This window comes from Parus major, chromosome Z, assembly GCF_001522545.3.
Source record: "Parus major isolate Abel chromosome Z, Parus_major1.1, whole genome shotgun sequence".
NCBI classification, from domain to species: Eukaryota; Metazoa; Chordata; class Aves; order Passeriformes; family Paridae; genus Parus; species Parus major.
In genome coordinates this window covers 64,790,643-64,808,273 of record NC_031799.1, presented here as the reverse complement: position 1 = coordinate 64,808,273, position 17,631 = coordinate 64,790,643, and the positions used below count along the sequence as shown (strand labels likewise).

The following is a 17,631-nucleotide window of genomic DNA, read 5'->3' as shown; positions in this document are numbered from 1 at the left end:
AAGTGTAGCTGCTTCTATTCTTTGATCAGAGTCAATCTAAAAACAGTTCAGCAAAACAATGACAAGTTTCACCTGAGCTGACAAACTGTGTTGAAGTAACATGCCTGAACTGATTCATGCAAGTTCATATTCTATGTAGATAATCAGGAATGCACTTGAATACTTTAAAAGAAAATGTTGAATTATTCAGAACTTGTGAGTCTCCTGGCAAGACAGGTCTTGTGCTAGGTCAAATCTAATGCTGAAATAAACTCTCATGAATGAGCTGATTCATAGACATAGCCTTTATTTTGAGATCAGGCAGGGCAAGTTTAAATTGTTATCTACTGCAAACAAATGTTTAAGTGCAGGTCATAGATGACCACCTGGTAATTCCTCTATCAGACTAGTTGTTTCAGTTGGCACGAAAGAATGGGTTTGGATGCCTTTGACATCAGTAGTGCAGTGGAGGTTGCAGAAGATGTCATGACTAGTTCAGTGAAGGACTTCTGTTTCACTGCATGAGGGAGAGTGGGGACAGTACAAAGAATTGTAGTTTTAGGTGTAGTTTCTTACCATTGTCACTGCCCCAGAATCTTCTGCAACATTCAAGAGATAATGATGATTTGATTTACTCAATCACCTCAATTACCCTTTTTTTAAAGTCCTGGTTAGTATTGAGGAGTGCAGTGTAATAGAGAAAGAAATGAAAGTTATTTGTTACTATAACCAATGCAAATATGCTAAAGGGATAGCCAAATACTTCTCTTGCTGACATAGTGAAATATTTTATTTTCAGTCTAGGTAATCAGCCAAAACCCCAGTGCCATTAATAAAAGCAGCTCTGAGCTTACCCAAAATTGGAGAGAATGCCTTTGGGAAGTCTAGGAGAGTTTGCAAAAAACATAAAGATCCAAGAAGCAGCCAGGAAGCTCTCCTCTACCCCACTCAATCCCAAATTTTGAGTCAAAATCAGTTTTTAGAACAATACTATATAATATGCGGTTATAGTACAATTTTAAGGAATTCTGTGTCACTCAGTTGGTTTTGAATCTCATTTTTGTATGTAAAGAAGCTATGAATTTCAGTGATCTTTTGTTTCTTAAATTTATACTTTTTACTAGCTCCCTGCTTTTCAATCTGTTTATCTTATTACCTCTTCTTTCTAATCTCCTCTAGGTTTGTTTTTTTCTGAAAATTTAATGTTTCAAGATTATCACTGGTGGCAAAATGAGAGGGTTGACCATTTTTCAAACAAAATGAAAGACCAATGTCTGTATTTCATCTTTGTCCCCTGCAGTCTTCCTCCTCCATTCTGGTAACCTCTCGGAAAGAAAGTTTGAAGCAGCCTGTGCAGGGTTTTTGTTTTTTTTTTGTAATGAAGACTGTTGGGCCCAAAGTGTGGTGGTAGAGCTGTGACTGTGCTTGTAGTTCCTTCTGGGTGGTAAAGCTGTGACTATGCTTATAGTTCCTTCTGGCATTCATCCTAAATAGTTGCTTCAACACATTTCCAAATAGTGCAGCTCAGTACCAGGTTAGATCCATGAAGTCTCTTGGGTTTTTTGTCTAGTAGCAATGGGAAACTGCATAATTTACAGCTGCAGCTGCATTCATCAGAATATTTCACTTATCTTGAAATATGTTTTGTTTGTCCTTTGGGACGTGGGCATGTTTGAAGGGGAAGGTGACCAACTGTTCGTAATGAAGATCTAGAAATACATGTTGACAGTATAACTACTAAAAAAGTTGTGTGGTCCCTTTTTTCTTGATACTCTCATGATTATGAGTGTGACCTGCAAGGTGCTAGCTGCAGAGGCTAGGGACAACTCAAGCTCTCTGTTACTGTAAATATTTGTGACCTGTTTGTGGCCTGTTAACTTGGCAATCCCTTCTCTTTTCTTTCTGTTTTCCCTTGGGTCTTTGTCTTGGATTTTTTGGTTTGTTTATTTGTGATTTTTTTGGTGATTGTTTCATTTGTATGTATATGTTGTGTGTATATGTATGTGTGTGATTTTTCTATTTTGAAAACAAGAAATCATGCAGTGGAATAAAAATTAACTTAAAGCAATGAGGTCATATTAAGTACATGGAAGAGCATGAATGCCTCCTATCTGTGGGTTCATAAACAGCTTCCCACCGCTTTTTAGAAAATAATTTTAAAATTAATCTTAAATAACCAATATTATATTTTATGGGGGCTTTTCTTCTGCTTTGTGCATGAGTCCTGTTCCTCTGTGTAAATGTAGCAGCCATTGTCATTTTGTATCACTTGAGTTATGCTAGAAATTTTCATACAGTTCATTACCATAAAACATTCCTTCATTTTTTCCAGCACAGATTAATAAGCTAACAGAACTCTCTAACACTGCTTTAAACGGAGGGAAATAAAAGAAGGTGGAACATGTGCCAGTATCTGTGAAAGCAATCTACATTAAAAGAACTGTGTTTAATCAGCATACATTCATAAAAGCATTATAGATCTTAAAAGTATTTTTTATAAAATTTGCATGTAAGTCACCTATTGTTTTCTGATTTCAAAATTTAAAAAACAATATTCTCTTTTCTTTCCTCGTATTTCTAGGGATTGTGATGAAGGAACATGCAAAGATAAATCTAACATTTTGTATGCTTGGGCAAGAAATGCTCCACCCACCAGGCTGCCCAAAGGTATTGGCTCTTAAATGTGGAGTTACTGTGTGCAGGGGCAGGGGAAAAAGGAGGACATGGAAGTAAGAACCTGGCGTATCTGGGAACATCCTATAATATTTTTGTTATGTCCAATTGATAGAAATTGTAAAAACCTCAAACTTATTAACTATGAAATACATTATGCTAGCTAACATACTTGTGGGTTTTTATCATTCTGTTTGCAATACCATTTTGGGTTGCTGTAGGGGGAAAAAAAGGCAGAGGAAGAGATAACTATCATAATATATTATTTATTTTTATATAGCATTAATCTTGCATTTCCTGCTATATGTTACTAGAAGGTTACCATTTATGTATCTTTCAGCAGCACACAAACTACATTAAAATATTTTTTGCTTGTTTGGGAAAGCACAAGCAAGTTCAATCAAAACACTTAATTTTTCCTGTTTCAAGTATACATTGACAATTTAATGTGTTTAATGCTTTGATGCAGTTGAGCAACACGCTTGTATACCCATTTTCTTGTATGAGAGACAGCTCTGCTGAATTAAATCAAAACATTTTAAGCTACTTGGAGCAGTATGTCTGGATGGCAGGGTGAAGTGCTTCTTTGTAATAACCACTAACGGTCTTAGAAATATTTACCATCTATATGGCCTTGATCTGAAAATATCTTGAATTCTAAGTATTTTTTTCTTTCATCTTTTACTGCCCATTTTCATATCCAGGGGCAGTATTATGAGAATGCTTTTTAAATAATCCATTTACACACTTACCAACGTGAATGTTACTTGATTCGGTTATCAAAATGTCAAGTTAAAAAAAAAAAAAAAATACATGGGGGAATCTATACAAGTTTTATACTCATGGGATTTCTCCCGTTCAACTCCAGCCAGTAATACTTTTCTTGTTGGTGAGCTGTGTAAAAATACAAGGTTTGTAGGGAGTATTCATAAAGATGCCTCATTTGTGCACAGAGAGGCTGCAGTGCCATTTATAAGTTGGCTTTGCCTCTTACTGTGGGATTCTCTGACCAAATACGAAGAAATTGCTTTCTCTGCTTCTTTTGAAAAGTGTTCATTGTAGAATTGGTTTAGAGAAATCCCTTTTGGTGATGGTGATAGCTTGCAATTTCATTGTTTCAAATTATTCAAGCTTCTCTACTGTGTTTTGTGCCTCTGCTTGCTTCTCTCATCAAGTAACATAGCTGCATAATTTCATCAAGATTTTTTCTGTGTGTAATATTAATTTAAATCTAAAAATATTTTACTGCAGACCTTTTTTTCTTCTCATTCTCAATGTCTTCTTAGTAAGTTAGTGTTAGATAGTTTTTATCATGCAGAGATTGTATGAGAGGTGAAAGTTCCACCAAATTCTACATAGATGACAAGACTTTATTTTTATTTTGGATTTTTATGAGATCTGTGTTAATGTTCTTTTATTGAGACAGTTCTCTGCATAAAGCAGATACGAATTAATTCATAATTAAGTTATGGTCCTAGCTTCTTAGTCTGTTTGGGATCATGTGCTGGTGGTTTTCCAGGGTTTTAGACAACATTTTCTTCAGTGGTGTCTGAAATTTTCTACCCCTTCACTCTTAGTCAATAAAGTGATTTGTATCTTTTTATATTGTCAGTGATGGTGAATCATCTTACATTTTATTGTTTCTGAAAATAGTATATTTTCCTTCTTTTAGGTGTTGGATTCAGAGTTGGAGGAGAAACGGGTAGCAGATACTTTGTTCTCCAGGTACACTATGGAGATGTTAGCGCATTTAGAGGTATGCATTTTGGAAATTTGCTCCGTAAGTTGTATCAGCTACAGCATCAAAAACATTTAGCTGTAGAAAATAATTTTCTGTTAGTGCTAGTTGCAAAGATCAGTGGGCATATTTGTAATACAGTTCATATATTAACTTCATAAACTTGATTTAGCTCTATAAATATTTGAAAGGTGAAAACCATTTTTTTCTTCAAAAAATGTGGAACAAATGACTTAAAGTAATCAAGATGCAGATAAATAATTTTACATTTAGGGAGAAATTTGGGTGTTCCATATATAATTCAGTGTTTTCTTTAATGAAGTTGAAACTAATACGTGTGAACGCTCTTAACCTTCATCTTGAGTAGATTGTGAACAGATTATATTCACTGGCCAGTCAGAGTATTTGTGTTTGGAAAGAATGTAACTCATGGAGACAGTGTCTTGTTTGTTTGGCTTGTGTTTTGGGTTGTTTTGTTTTTTTTTTAAGATGAAACACTCATTTCAGGCATAGCAATATACTTATCCTTGGCATTGAGTGTTTCACAGAATCACATAATGGTTGAGGTTGAAACAAAGCTTTGGAAGTCATCTGGCCAATGCCCTTCCTGCTACAGCCTGTTGTCCAGGCCCATGTCCAGGTATATTCAGCATTAGAAACACCCCAGGATCTCCTCTGCCAGTGCTTAGTCATCCACACAGCAAAAAAGTTTCCAGATGTTCGGTGGAAGCCTCCTGTGTTTCAGAGTGTACCTATCACCTCTCGTCCTGTCACAGAGCACTGAGAATAGCCTGGCTCCCTCTTCTTTGCACCCTCCTTCCAGATCCTACTCTTCTTCAGGCTGAACAGTGCCAGCTCTCTCAGCCTTCCCTCATGGGAGACAAGCTCCAGTCCCATCATAATCTTCGTGTCCCTTTGCTAGACACTCTCTGTGTCTTTCTCACACTAGGAAGCCCAGCACTAGACACAGAACTCCAGATGTCACCTCACCAGTGCTGAGCAGAAGGAAAGGATCCCCTTTATGATCTGCTGGCCCTGCTTTGGCAGATGCAGCAGACAGCACCATCTACCTTCTTTGCAGCAAGGCTGCATGGCCAGGCCATGCTCAGCCCAAGGAGCCCCAGATCCACATGCAGGACTTGGCACTTCCCTTGCTCTTCATGATGTTCCTGTCAGGCCTTCTCTCCAGCCTGTCCAGGTCCCTCTGGATAGCAGCACAACCATTGAGTGCATCTCTAACTTCACCCATTTTGGTATCATTTGCAATTGCTGAGGTTGCACCTGTCCCACCATCCAGGTCATTGATGGAGATGTTGAACGGGACTGAAGCCAATATTGATTCCAGTTGCCATCCTCTGACTATACAACCATTCAGCTGGTGTTCAGTCCACCTCATTTCTCATTCAGACCATATGTTATGAGCTGGGATTTGGGAAATTTGAATTTCATTAATGAACATTGATGTATTGGTGATCAGCGATTTTTGGAGATTATTTTATTTATTTGTTTATATTTCATATTGCACTTTGTTCTTTAAACCTGAAATGCCTTGTTCAGACACCTTTGAAGTACATATATTCTTGCTTTTACTCCGTAAATCACATCCTGAGCAGAGTTTTTTTACAGCCTCTGGTCATAAAAAGCAAAAAAGCTGTGGGTTGTCATTCCCATGGAACTCATCTGTGATACATTACTGATGTAGGATTTAAGTAAGAATGTGAAGAACCTCATGGGCTAATGATAATAAAAATGTTGGACTTGAAAGAAGAGAAAGATGAATAAGAACAAAAAATTAAGGGAGGAATATGCATTACAACAGTAGTTAAAGCTATGCCTGTGGCCTCTCTATCCTCCACATGATATCATGGTAAATGATCTACAGACTGTACTTGGTTTTGAAGGGAGAAGTTACCAGGTAGGTGCAGCTTCCCAGTGCCATGCAGCCTCTCTTCTGTGCATCTCTAATAAGGTTTGGGCAATACTTAGCTAGAATTTTAAGCAGCATTGTCTGAAGCAGAAGTTGTGGTTTCTGACATGTCATGAAGATACAGTATGGCTTAATGGCAATATTGGTAGAGGAGGAGGAAAGAATAAGCTGAGTGTGCCATCACTGTTTGAATGGAGCATATATGCAAACGCTGACAGTTAAAGTCGAAAGAGTTGATTTTCATGAGAGAGTTCAGATGGATCCTTAAAACCCATGTGATTCTTTGCCTGCTAAAATCCTGAATAATTAAAGGTGGAAACCTCTAAAGAGAGCATATTCATCAACAGTCTGCTCTTCATTATTGCTTGGGGACATTGAGAGTTCCCATAGTTCATTTTCACTCTTAAGTATAATACATGAGTATGTAGTTATTAAAAAAATCAGATCAGTAACCATCACTGCACATTAGTTGAGAATGTCTTTGGAAATTTTTATTAACAACTCGAGTTGTTAGTCAAAGCTTCTACCCTACTTGCACACTTAGAGAAACCACAGTGAAAGAAATTAAAACATCATTTTTTACCTCCTACAGACCCTCTGTAGCAGACTCCTTATTTTTTGCCTAGCATATATATGTAGGACTGAAATGCCACAGATGTAAGCCTGCAAAATTATGAAAGTTTAAGAGGTGTTGTTGACTTACAGATTATGATGTGGGAGATGATACCAGTGTCACGTACTATTTCAGCTGTTACAGAGTATGACAGAGTGCCCCTCATTTTTCATTTTTGCTTGGTAGTCTGTGGTCTCATTTTTAAAGTAAAAAAGAATATACCTTTTCTGTCATTTGTGAGAAGAAATGTTTTTAATGTTGCCTGCCTGTGAAAATTCCAATTGAGAAAAATATAGTTTTAATCTAATAAAATGTCCTAAACTTTGATAGTGGTGTTCAAAGATATTCAATTCATAATCTTCAGCTAGTTTCACAAGTATTTTTAAATTTCAGGAATACCCTAAAGGGATTTTTCTTGTTATGACATGTCTGTTGATAGCCACAAACATAAAAATAAGAGTAGAGCCAAAGCATAAGAATACAGTCACTGAAGTTTATATTTAAGCGCTTGCAGTTGTGGCAATTTAGAACAGAGGATAAATGATGTAACTTGTTATGCTTTCAGTAGTACATAAAGGATTCCAAAGCATTGTTCAGAGTTTACTATTATGACTTACAAGTAATTGCAAATATCCAATATTTGACTTGATGTAGTAGTTATTTATGTATTAGCAACCAATTTTAATTCCTATCAGTTTTGGAGAGAAAAAAATGCCATTGTTAAAATCATCAAATCTCATGTTCAACTCTTCTAAAAAGAACATTCTGAAAAAAACATTTTTCATTTCATTAACCAAGTATTAAATTAATTAATTCTGCTTTCCATCTCTTCTTTTACCTATAATTCTGAGCTAAGAATTAGTATTCAGATTTCCACTTTACTCTCAGTTAACAAAATAAACTTACTATGCTGTTGGGAGAGGGAAAAAGTTAGAGTGACCGACCGGAAGATGGCACGCTGTACGAGGAGGTAGGGCCCTTCCTCCCCACCCCCTGTTCATGTTTAAGGTTATGCCAGTTATAGTTATGATGCCAGCTACAGGTGGCAATGATGTAAGCAGGCGGAAATGACGCGCCGAGCTGGAAAATACAAAAAGCAGAATCACCCCTTAATAAATGCCTTTTGCCATCCACCACATTGGTGTCTGTGAGCAGTGGTTCGAGCAAGCTTGAGGTAGTTGCCGTGTCGTTCCCGAACCAGGTCGCCTAGCTGGCTTTACAGCAACACTATACCTTGTCTAAAGTAAGCAGATTAAAATATAGGCTGGAGAATCAAAAACACATTCTACAAAAAAAACCATGTAAAGAGCCATCTTAGTAAAATATTGATTTCTCTATACAATTTTCTCCACTTTTTGCACTGTAAAGCAAAAATTATTGTGGAATTGCACCTAATAGTGAATTAAGCAAACAAGTATAAAATTGTCAGAAATTTGTCTGCCTTTTTATAGTCGTAAGTGTTTCAAGTTCAGATTAAAATTAAATTAAATCTAGCAATCTTGAGGTCTGTAAAGAGACCCAGTAAGCTTTGAACTTGGGCTGTAGGGATATGCAGTGCAGACATCATCCTGGTCTTGTTTTATTCTTCTATGTAAGCACCTTTGAATCTGAATTTTGAAAAATGTGATATTTTTCTAATCCCTAGAATCTTTTTTTTTCCTTCCCTTCATATAACAAAGACTAATGTTGTTTCTAATCTGCCATATTATTATCTTTCCAGCGCATGTGAGAATATAATTGTTATCCCCAAGAATCAGATTATTTAGAAGTTACCAGTGATAAGGTCTTTTAGCTATTCTTTAGTGAAAGGTTTTCACATTCTGTCATTTGTATGTGTACAACTGTTGCACTGCTTGAAGCAATTAATAACTTTTTATCAATATGTTTGGAGAAAATTTATGGGGAAGCTTTTCATCTTTGTTCAGCTTTGGCTTTTTTTTCATTCCCTTTCTTATTCTCTCTTTTTTCATTCCCTTTCTTATTCTCTCTTTTTTCTTGCACAATAAGCAATATTGCATTCTCAGCTTCTTCCTTTAACTCCCACCTTTTCACTGAAGGTATGTTTATTTCTCCCTGCTATCTCACCATGCAAGGATTATGTTACCCACATGACATATAATAACATAGATGTGCCTGCTTTTCTTAGTGGGATGGAGGGTACTTAGTGTTGTCTTACGGTTTGGATTTTTTTGGTTGGGGAGAATAACTCATTTTGAACTCATAAGTTCATTCATTAAGCTAGTAGATGCCTTAAAAAGATCTGTTTTCTCATAAGAATGTGAATTGTATATTGTCCTTTAAACATTACTCTGAACATTATTCTGAACATTAGATTCAGTGCCGTTTTCTTTGACATTCTCTTGAATATGCTAGTGTCTTGAAAAGTTATCTTTGCATATTCACAGAGATTCATGGCTATGATATATTTTTATATCTTTTAGCAAATCAGTCATCTGACCTTTATGAGGTCTTCACCTGTTAAAAATTTTTGAACCAGGATCAACAATTGTCTCCTTTCTGTTTGGAAAATAAGTTGTGAAAATGTCACTGGGGAGTCTGTGTTTGCATTTTGTTTTCCACAAATTGAATAAAGGTACAGTTTCATTCCAGATTTCATACTAGACTTTTAAAAATAATTTTTCTGAATTGATACTGGATGAGTGAACAGATCAGCAAGTGAAAGCACCTTGACTTACATGAAAAAAACAATTTAAGATAGTTTTATGTATCAATATTAGATACCAATATTGAATGCATTATTTGTCTCATTCTTTACTAGGACCTCAAGTTCATTTCTTGTGCTACATTACCTTGCTGTTTAAATATGATTTGTATGAAGTTACTTCCCCATGGGCATTAGCTTTGAAATTGCCTTGTGCTCATCTTTGAGGTTGTGCTCATCTTTGAGGCTACTTCTTACCTTTAATGAAGCAAAGCCAGTTCTGAGACTGTATGTGTGAAGATTCTGGTACAAATCAAGGGCTGACTCTGAAATAACAAGGGGTTTGGAGCTTCATAAAAAGGGCCAGTCTGTTGCAGTAGAAGCTTGTAAGTATTCTAGTCACCATGAACAAGTGCTATACTGTTCCTGTGAAATACTAGAAACAGAGCACTAAAGAAGCTGAATAAATAGTTTCACCAGGGTGCTCAATAGTTTATAATCCCCATACTCAGAGTGCAAATAAAGTAGGTTTTGAAGAGTGTCTGTTTTTATGAGTAAAAAACTCATACAATTTTAAACATCTAGGAAGTCCTAAAAGTCTCAATGTCTGTAGCAGATTGTCATTCATGTGATTGAAGAGTTCAGGACTGTAGATCTGGAGAGACAGATTAGCAGAAAGCCAGTCAGGCTTGCTTCAGAAGTCTTAGCAAAATCAGCTTACAGAAGAAGAATGTTTCTCTTTAAGATAATTTACCTTGACATTAGGTGTGAGTATTTCTAGTATTTGAGATATTTCTCCTAGAAATATCTCAAATACAAAACAGGAGTAGCATTGGTGATTCTTTTAAACTAATTTAAACATTTATTGACAGTTAAACTTGGAATAATTGTTACAATGTTGTCATGCACAATTTTTAAAAATTATATCCTAAAATCTAAAGCCAGTTTAACATGCACCATTGGCTTTGTTTGATATGGGTAAATAAAAGCAGGGATTATTTAATATAATTGTGTTACATTTGCATAGAACACAAGGCGGAGCACAACTTCATTCTTCAGTGAAGTGTTCAGAGCTTTGAGTGTTTCAAGAAGGTGAACAGAAGGAAGGAGAAGCAAGAAAACATCAGATCCGGCATCCCTCTGTAGTTATTAGGAAACATTCAGTTCAGTGAAGGCTAAATATAGCTACAGACAGAATTCTAAAGCACTGTAGGAATTCCTGAAAGGTTTAGACTAATGTATCCATCCATTCTTCTAACAAAGCACTGCAGATCAGATACTTGTCCCAGAAGTTCATTTGTGCTTCCCCTGATACTGATTTAGATGGTTGCCTTATATAGTAGCAATTGTAATAATTAGTAGAACTTTCCAGATATCTTCAGTTCATTTTGAAATTACTCTATTTAGATGATAATGCTGATTAAAATTTTGTCTGTGCTCTGAAAATTCAAATTTTGTCAAAATACTTCAGTATTGCCAAATTGAAATATATTTGAGTTTTTTTCCCTCCTTCTATGGTGCTACTTTTAAGAGACACTACAATGTAGTAAGGGCTAAAGTTTTCAAATAAGAAATTAGTTGGATGGTTTGGGGATAATTTTCCAGCAGTTTTCAAAAGATAGAATGGTGATGTTTTCATTCAAAATTCCAAAACTGGGAGACACAAAATGACTGATGCCATTTTAAAATTTTAAATTTTATTACTTTAAGTAATAATGTTCTGAGAAGAAGCAAGCATTTTCCAATTTCCATTGAATTTCATGTAGTGCAGAGTTCTAACAATATTAAACTTAGAAAAACTGAGTTCTGGAGCATCTCCAGTGTTATTTATATAAGAAAAATATACTTTGAAATGAGGAGAATGGGGTAGAAGAGACTTTACAGAGACCTTTGTAGCAAAAACTGAAAAGGAGTTTAGTTTCTCTTTCTCTTGAATGTTTTTTTACCATTCCCCTTCTTTTGTCCTAATAGCTTACTATTTTTGTCACTTTTGGGTTCTTGATTTGGTAGTCTTGATTCTTGTAGGTAGTCTTGATGAAAGAGCTACTGTTCTTATTTTTTTTTTCTGTGTACAGTGAAGACTTTGCTTTTTTGTTGCTATTTGTAAAGGTGTAACTGTTATTCACATTTTTAAATCCAAAAGTGTTTATTGTGATGCACAGAGCTGGAGTAACTAAGAATTTATAGATGCCATAATGATAAGCATTATGAGAACCCAGTGAAATTGTGTTGGCAGCTATTTCACTTTAATAACACATGTATTAATTTACAGATCTACTTTATGAACATAGTGAAAACAGATTCTAGTAAATTCTATCAGTGATGGTGAAAAGCAAACTGATTATTATCCCTTAATAACGACATGTGGGGGTGACTGAAATAGCTAATGTGTGAAAAACTGAACTGATAGTTTTTGATCTGTTAAGTTTCCTTGTGTTCTCCAACTTTGGCCATTATCCTTTTTCTGTTCAAATGCACAGTTTTTTCAGTTTGCAGTCTGGCTATTTATGGGAGGAAAAGTTCTCAGAAGTTACCACTTGTTACAATAGCTATTCTGATCTCTTTCTTACCTGAAATCATGCTGTTGGATGGTATTTTTTCAGAATGTTCTGTTTATTTACTTTGGAGTTAGGTCCATCTTCTAACTACAGCTATTATTGTATAAACATAAGAAAAAGAAACATAAAAAAAAAGAAACTTGCTTAAAAAGGAGCAAAGATTGAACTCCAGATGGCCAACTATAAACTAGTAACCATCAAGACAACTGTGTCTTTAAATTAAAATGTCAAACAGATCAGCTAATGATGATGATACCGAACACTGGCAAATGAATTAGCTATTTTTACTCACCTCCTAGGATATCCAATTTTCAGCAGAATTGCTGTCTGAATTGATATATCAAGTTCACTTCTGACTTCTATTAAATTGTTTCTGGCAGCTGCATTATTAATGGCTAAAATTTTTGCTTTTCTCAAATCTTTCACTTTTCTAACTTGGATCAAAATACAAATTTGTTTGAATCAAAGCTTCTTTTTCTGTTAGTGTAAACATTATGCTGTTTCATTTCCCAACTGCTTGTTCATAAAGATCTACATTTTCTAGTGCAGTAGTTTTCACCACCAAAGTTTTTCTCTGTATTAGGATTTCTACAACTGCAGTACTGAGATGATCAGATTTGTGCAAATTTCAGTATTGTTTCCACAGTATAACAATTTTACTGCACACAGTAAGATTAAAACTTGTTTTGTCTTCTGGTATTTTTTACACAGCAGAAAAATCGTTTTAATATGTAGTAATTTGCAGGGGTTCAGTTGCTAATGATGAAACTGTTTCACAATTTGTACAGATAAACACAAGGACTGCTCTGGTGTAACTTTACATCTGACACATCAAAAGTGAGTATTTTTAGAATTGCTTACCATTCTTTTTCCATTGGAATAGAAATTGTGGATTATTTTGAAAACACGTGAAGTAAAAATACATTAAGAATTTTGAACTTGTGTCATCTGTTGGCAAAAGAATTAATTTCTGCTAAGAAACTTGACACAGCTGTGCTATGAGTACTGGGTTAATCCAGTTTAAGAGCTTCATATTTAGAAATCTGGGATAAGAACAGCAATTATGCAGATGATAGCTTTGTCCTATTTCACATACTTTGCAGAAAATGCTTGAGAAATGGTAGCAAAAAAGACAAGGAAGGGGAACTTCTATGAAACAGCTTCTTTTCCAGAAGACCTGTTTCAGATGTAATCCAATGCTTAGAAATTAGTAGTATCAAATGGCATTGCCTATCAATTACTTGATATATTGTGTTTTACAGAGGACTTGTTTACCAGAGCTTGGGTTTTCCATTGCAGGCAGCCCTTGATTGCGGGAATGTATCTTATGATGTCTGTGAACACGGTCATACCACCTGGCAGGAAAGGTGAGTCAACATTTTACAAAGTGACTATATGATTTCAGCATCTGATCTAATACTGTTGCTTGTTGTGAAGGAAAATTTGATGGAGGCTTGCTGATATGTAGATGGACAAAGTAATTATTTGATTGATTGAACAAGTGAGGGAAAAAATAGATATTTTTAAGATTGTATCCTATTTCCCTATGACTACATCAGTGAAGGCAATCAGTGCTGTATAAACATGAGTACAAATAACAATGAGTATTTCTTAATTTATTTTAATCTAATATTTTACAAAAAAAGGCCCTACCTCTTTTCTAATTCCTCCTCTCTCCTCTAAAAAGCCATAAACTGTTTTGGACTCTTCTTCTCCTTCATTTGTCATTCGTGATATTTGTGATTCTACAACGACTTCAGTTTTAAAAAATTAATTTCTACCAGTAAGGATCCGCTATTTAAGAATTTTATTCCTGTGTTCCTAGTTGGCTAAAAGGTCAAAATCCTGAAATAAAAATAATCGTAATAGAAAGTTTCTGAACTGTTTCTATTCAGAATCCTGGATTTTATCTGAAACTCAGCTTGGAAACTCCTAAAATCCTTTCTTCAGTAGTGCATGGGATGTTCTGTTTTAAGGAAGTTTGACAGTGACTATACTCTGCTATACCAAAATTTTTAAGGGTATAACCAAGAGCACCATTTGTCCCATTCACAGTTAGCTGACTAAATATGATGAGGCGATCAAATACTCAGCTGACTCCAGCTGTTTAGTGAATTCAGCAACTTGAAACATTTTTAAATTTTAATTGAAATTAAAAATACTTCGCTCTCCAATATGAGAACATCAAATGAATCCCCCACTACCCAAAATAATGTTTGATCAGTGTAGGAATTTAATTTTTCAACTGGAAGGGTGAGTGAAAAGGGCAAACAAACAGTTCTGTAATTCCTGATAACTGCCTTCTCATGTTCAGTCAAATTTACAGCTCAAGTGGAGCATGAAATGTGTAAAGCAGGAAATGTGGCGATAGCTCTCAGAAAGGCATTGGGATTTTTTTGTAGGCTCTCCCTTACGTACTGTTACTGCACCTAACACAAGTACTGCCCTGTAAACATTGTGCAGCACTTCTCTGACAAAGTCTCTTGTCTAATCCTAAATTAGGTCTGTGCCTTTATAATCAAGACTTCATTGTAAATTGTATCAGTTTAGAAATATATCCATTTATTCTAATTTTCCCCTGAGTATACATTTACCATAGCTATGTTTATTTTAAGCAACGCTCAACATAGTCTGTATGTAAATCTATTACTTTATTTTGTTAAATAGCAGTAGTGTACACTGGAAGAAGTTCTTCTGGCTTTCAGCCAGAAAGAATTTATATGTATGTAATTTTCAAGTAACCTGCAGTATATATTAGTTTTTCTTTGCAGTGTCTTGAGATGGACACTGCAGAAGTACAAGATATTACGTATTATCTTTTGAAATCATCTGTTGTCCAGTGTAGGTATGCTTTTTGTAAACCATGCCAAATGAAGTACAGTAATTCAACTTTTCTCTGTTTGATAAATGATCTGTTTGTCATTGCTTACTGCTGTCATATTTTCACAGTGGTTGATGCAGACATTGCCTGCCATTACAAAAGGTCTCCAATGCACCTTTTTGCCTATAGAGTTCACACACACAGACTAGGTAAGAGTAACATAGGAATATCAAATACTTAACAGAAGAAAGTTGACTCTGTAACGTATTTTTTAAAGTATATCTAACTTCTCATGTTTATTGATATTCTTGTAGGTAAAGTAGTGAGTGGATACAGAGTGAGAAATGGTCAGTGGACATTGATTGGTAGACAGAGTCCGCAACTACCACAGGTTGGTTAGGTTCTTCTTAGTTCTGAATGTAAATTTTAATTATATTTGTTTCAAACTGAGAAGCTGAATTAGAAATCACATGTCCACAGATTTGCATCATGAAATTTCCACTGGTTATGTGCTGTTGTGCTCCTGTGAAGTGGAAGTGAATATTGCCAGATATTATCACAATTAGATTATGATGCAAAAGTTGTTTCAGATATTTAGCACTGTCCTTCTCATCAGTGTCTATTGACACAGAGAATATGAAGCACTTTCACTGATGGCAGTTAATCATCCTCTCTTTCAGGCATTCTACCCTGTGAAATACCCGGTAGACATTAGCTATGATGACATCCTAGCAGCCAGATGTGTGTTCAGTGGGGAAGGGAGAACTACAGAGACACACATCGGGTAAATTTTATCTATTTGCTCCATTTCTGAGCTTGTTTTTTCCAGGGTATTGGTTATATGTAGAAATATTTTTGTTCTATGTCTTCTTCCAAGGTAATTCTAAGAAACAGTTTCTGCCAGAATGTTTTCTTATGCTGTCTACTTCAGATTTTAACTCCACACTATGTTCATTGATGTTACTTGAATATTCACTTTGCTCAAGTGTTCAGAACACTTTTGAAGTGAAGCTATGCTGCCAAACAACTTACTCAGGTGTTGGACTGATCTTTTCTTAGAGAAGGATTCAGAAAATCAATTCTAGAAAATATATTTTTTAATCAGGTGACATTATTAACTGCTTATAGTGAAATAATATAGTTTCACAATTCTGAAAGAAAATTTAGAGAAGCTAATAAAACTCTGATATTATTACCTGCTGCAAAACCTAGCCTTGAAAAATGTGAACTGATACTGCAATTACCTTTTTTCAGGCTTTTATGAAAAACAATCAAACCAGCAATTGTTAATAATAAAAAATAGGAAAATCTGAACTGTGTTAGTCACTGATGCTAATTGACTGCAGGTAACAGACACAGCCCTGTAAGATCAAGTGGGCAAATACAGCTGTGAAAATACATATAATATTAATACAGTCTTAACTGGCTGTGGTTCTTTGATCTGTAATTTAATGCATATGTAGAGAAACAAAGGTAATCTTTGAAAATCTCTCCATTCTGGGAGTGTGTGCTGAAGCATTCCAAGGAAAGAAATTGTTTTGCATTAAGCACCCTAGGTTTGCATCTCAGTGGAGAGTTAAGAAATCAGCATGGATTTATCACCTTGCAGTGGACAATTAAGAGTCTCATGTGTAACAGTTGGAAAAAATGAGTTGAGAAGAGGTTTTTACAAAAACTTGATTTAACTGCTGACATTTTTTCACAAGTACAAAAAGTTTCTGTCATGTTTCTGTGACTTTCCCCAAAGTAGTTCCTGTTTGTTGAATAATTCTTACAGTTTAAGAAACAATCTTAGGAATATTATGGTATTTCCTTTCAATGTAGTAATATACTTTCAGTGGGGAAACTCTCTGTCCTTTTCATTACAGTAATTGTTATTATTATAATTATTATTTAATTGTTTAATTTTTTTATTGTTTGCACTATAATATATGAAGGTTATTGTATTAATAATTCCATATTGTTTATTACTATTCTCATTATTATTTTTGTTATTAATAGTTTTTATTAATATTTAATATTAATATATTTTGCCATAAGGTTTGCTTTGTCCCACTCTGGGGAGGGCAGAAGCGGGGGCAGTGAGCAGCACTTAACTGCCACCTGAAATTAAACCACAACAAATGCTTAGACACAGTAGCATGTCAGGTGAACCACAGTTTGTGCAATTTCTACATCCTGCTTTCTACTGGAGTTTTAAGGAGGAAGCAATTACAGTGATGGATATTGGAGGTCCAACAGTGAAGTTAATGCTTTCTAAAAGCTTAAGCAGAGCTTGCCCAGTCAGAGTCTCATTTTTTTAGTCTCCAAGGGATGCCAAACTTCCAATGCATGGAAAAATAACCAATTCCTCTTTTGCAACAGTCTCTTCTCCCATGTTTCCCTTTCTCCTTTCTGGCTTGTGCTATTATTGTTGCTATGGTGAATAAATGAATGCTGCAGAATGCTGCTGGAAAAGTCAGCACTGATGTCTTTTGTGAGCAGCTAATAGACCACCTCTGTATTTTTTTAATGAGTGTAGGCTCATTGTTTAGTTGTGAAAGCTAATTAAAAAATCTTGGTGTAAACCCCTATATTTTATGAACTTCTGTTAAAAAGTCCTAGCTTATTCATTGTCAGGATTGTAGGTCTAAACAAAAGATACTATATGGCAGAGGAAG

General features: G+C 35.2%; 1 protein-coding gene across 13 annotated transcripts in view; it reads left to right on the top strand.

Annotated features, from left to right (window-relative positions):
• The window catches only part of PAM (peptidylglycine alpha-amidating monooxygenase), a 132,441-nt gene that overhangs the window by 66,821 nt on the left and 47,989 nt on the right, over positions 1-17,631 (top strand). For all 13 annotated transcript variants that reach the window (XM_015652381.1, XM_015652380.1, XM_015652387.1 and 10 more), the window contains exons 6-12: positions 2,561-2,646; positions 4,325-4,408; positions 12,939-12,987; positions 13,450-13,517; positions 15,100-15,180; positions 15,286-15,362; positions 15,652-15,755. In XM_015652381.1, the coding sequence (XP_015507867.1) occupies positions 2,561-2,646; positions 4,325-4,408; positions 12,939-12,987; positions 13,450-13,517; positions 15,100-15,180; positions 15,286-15,362; positions 15,652-15,755 (549 nt within the window). The remainder of the gene's footprint in view (positions 1-2,560; positions 2,647-4,324; positions 4,409-12,938; positions 12,988-13,449; positions 13,518-15,099; positions 15,181-15,285; positions 15,363-15,651; positions 15,756-17,631) is intronic.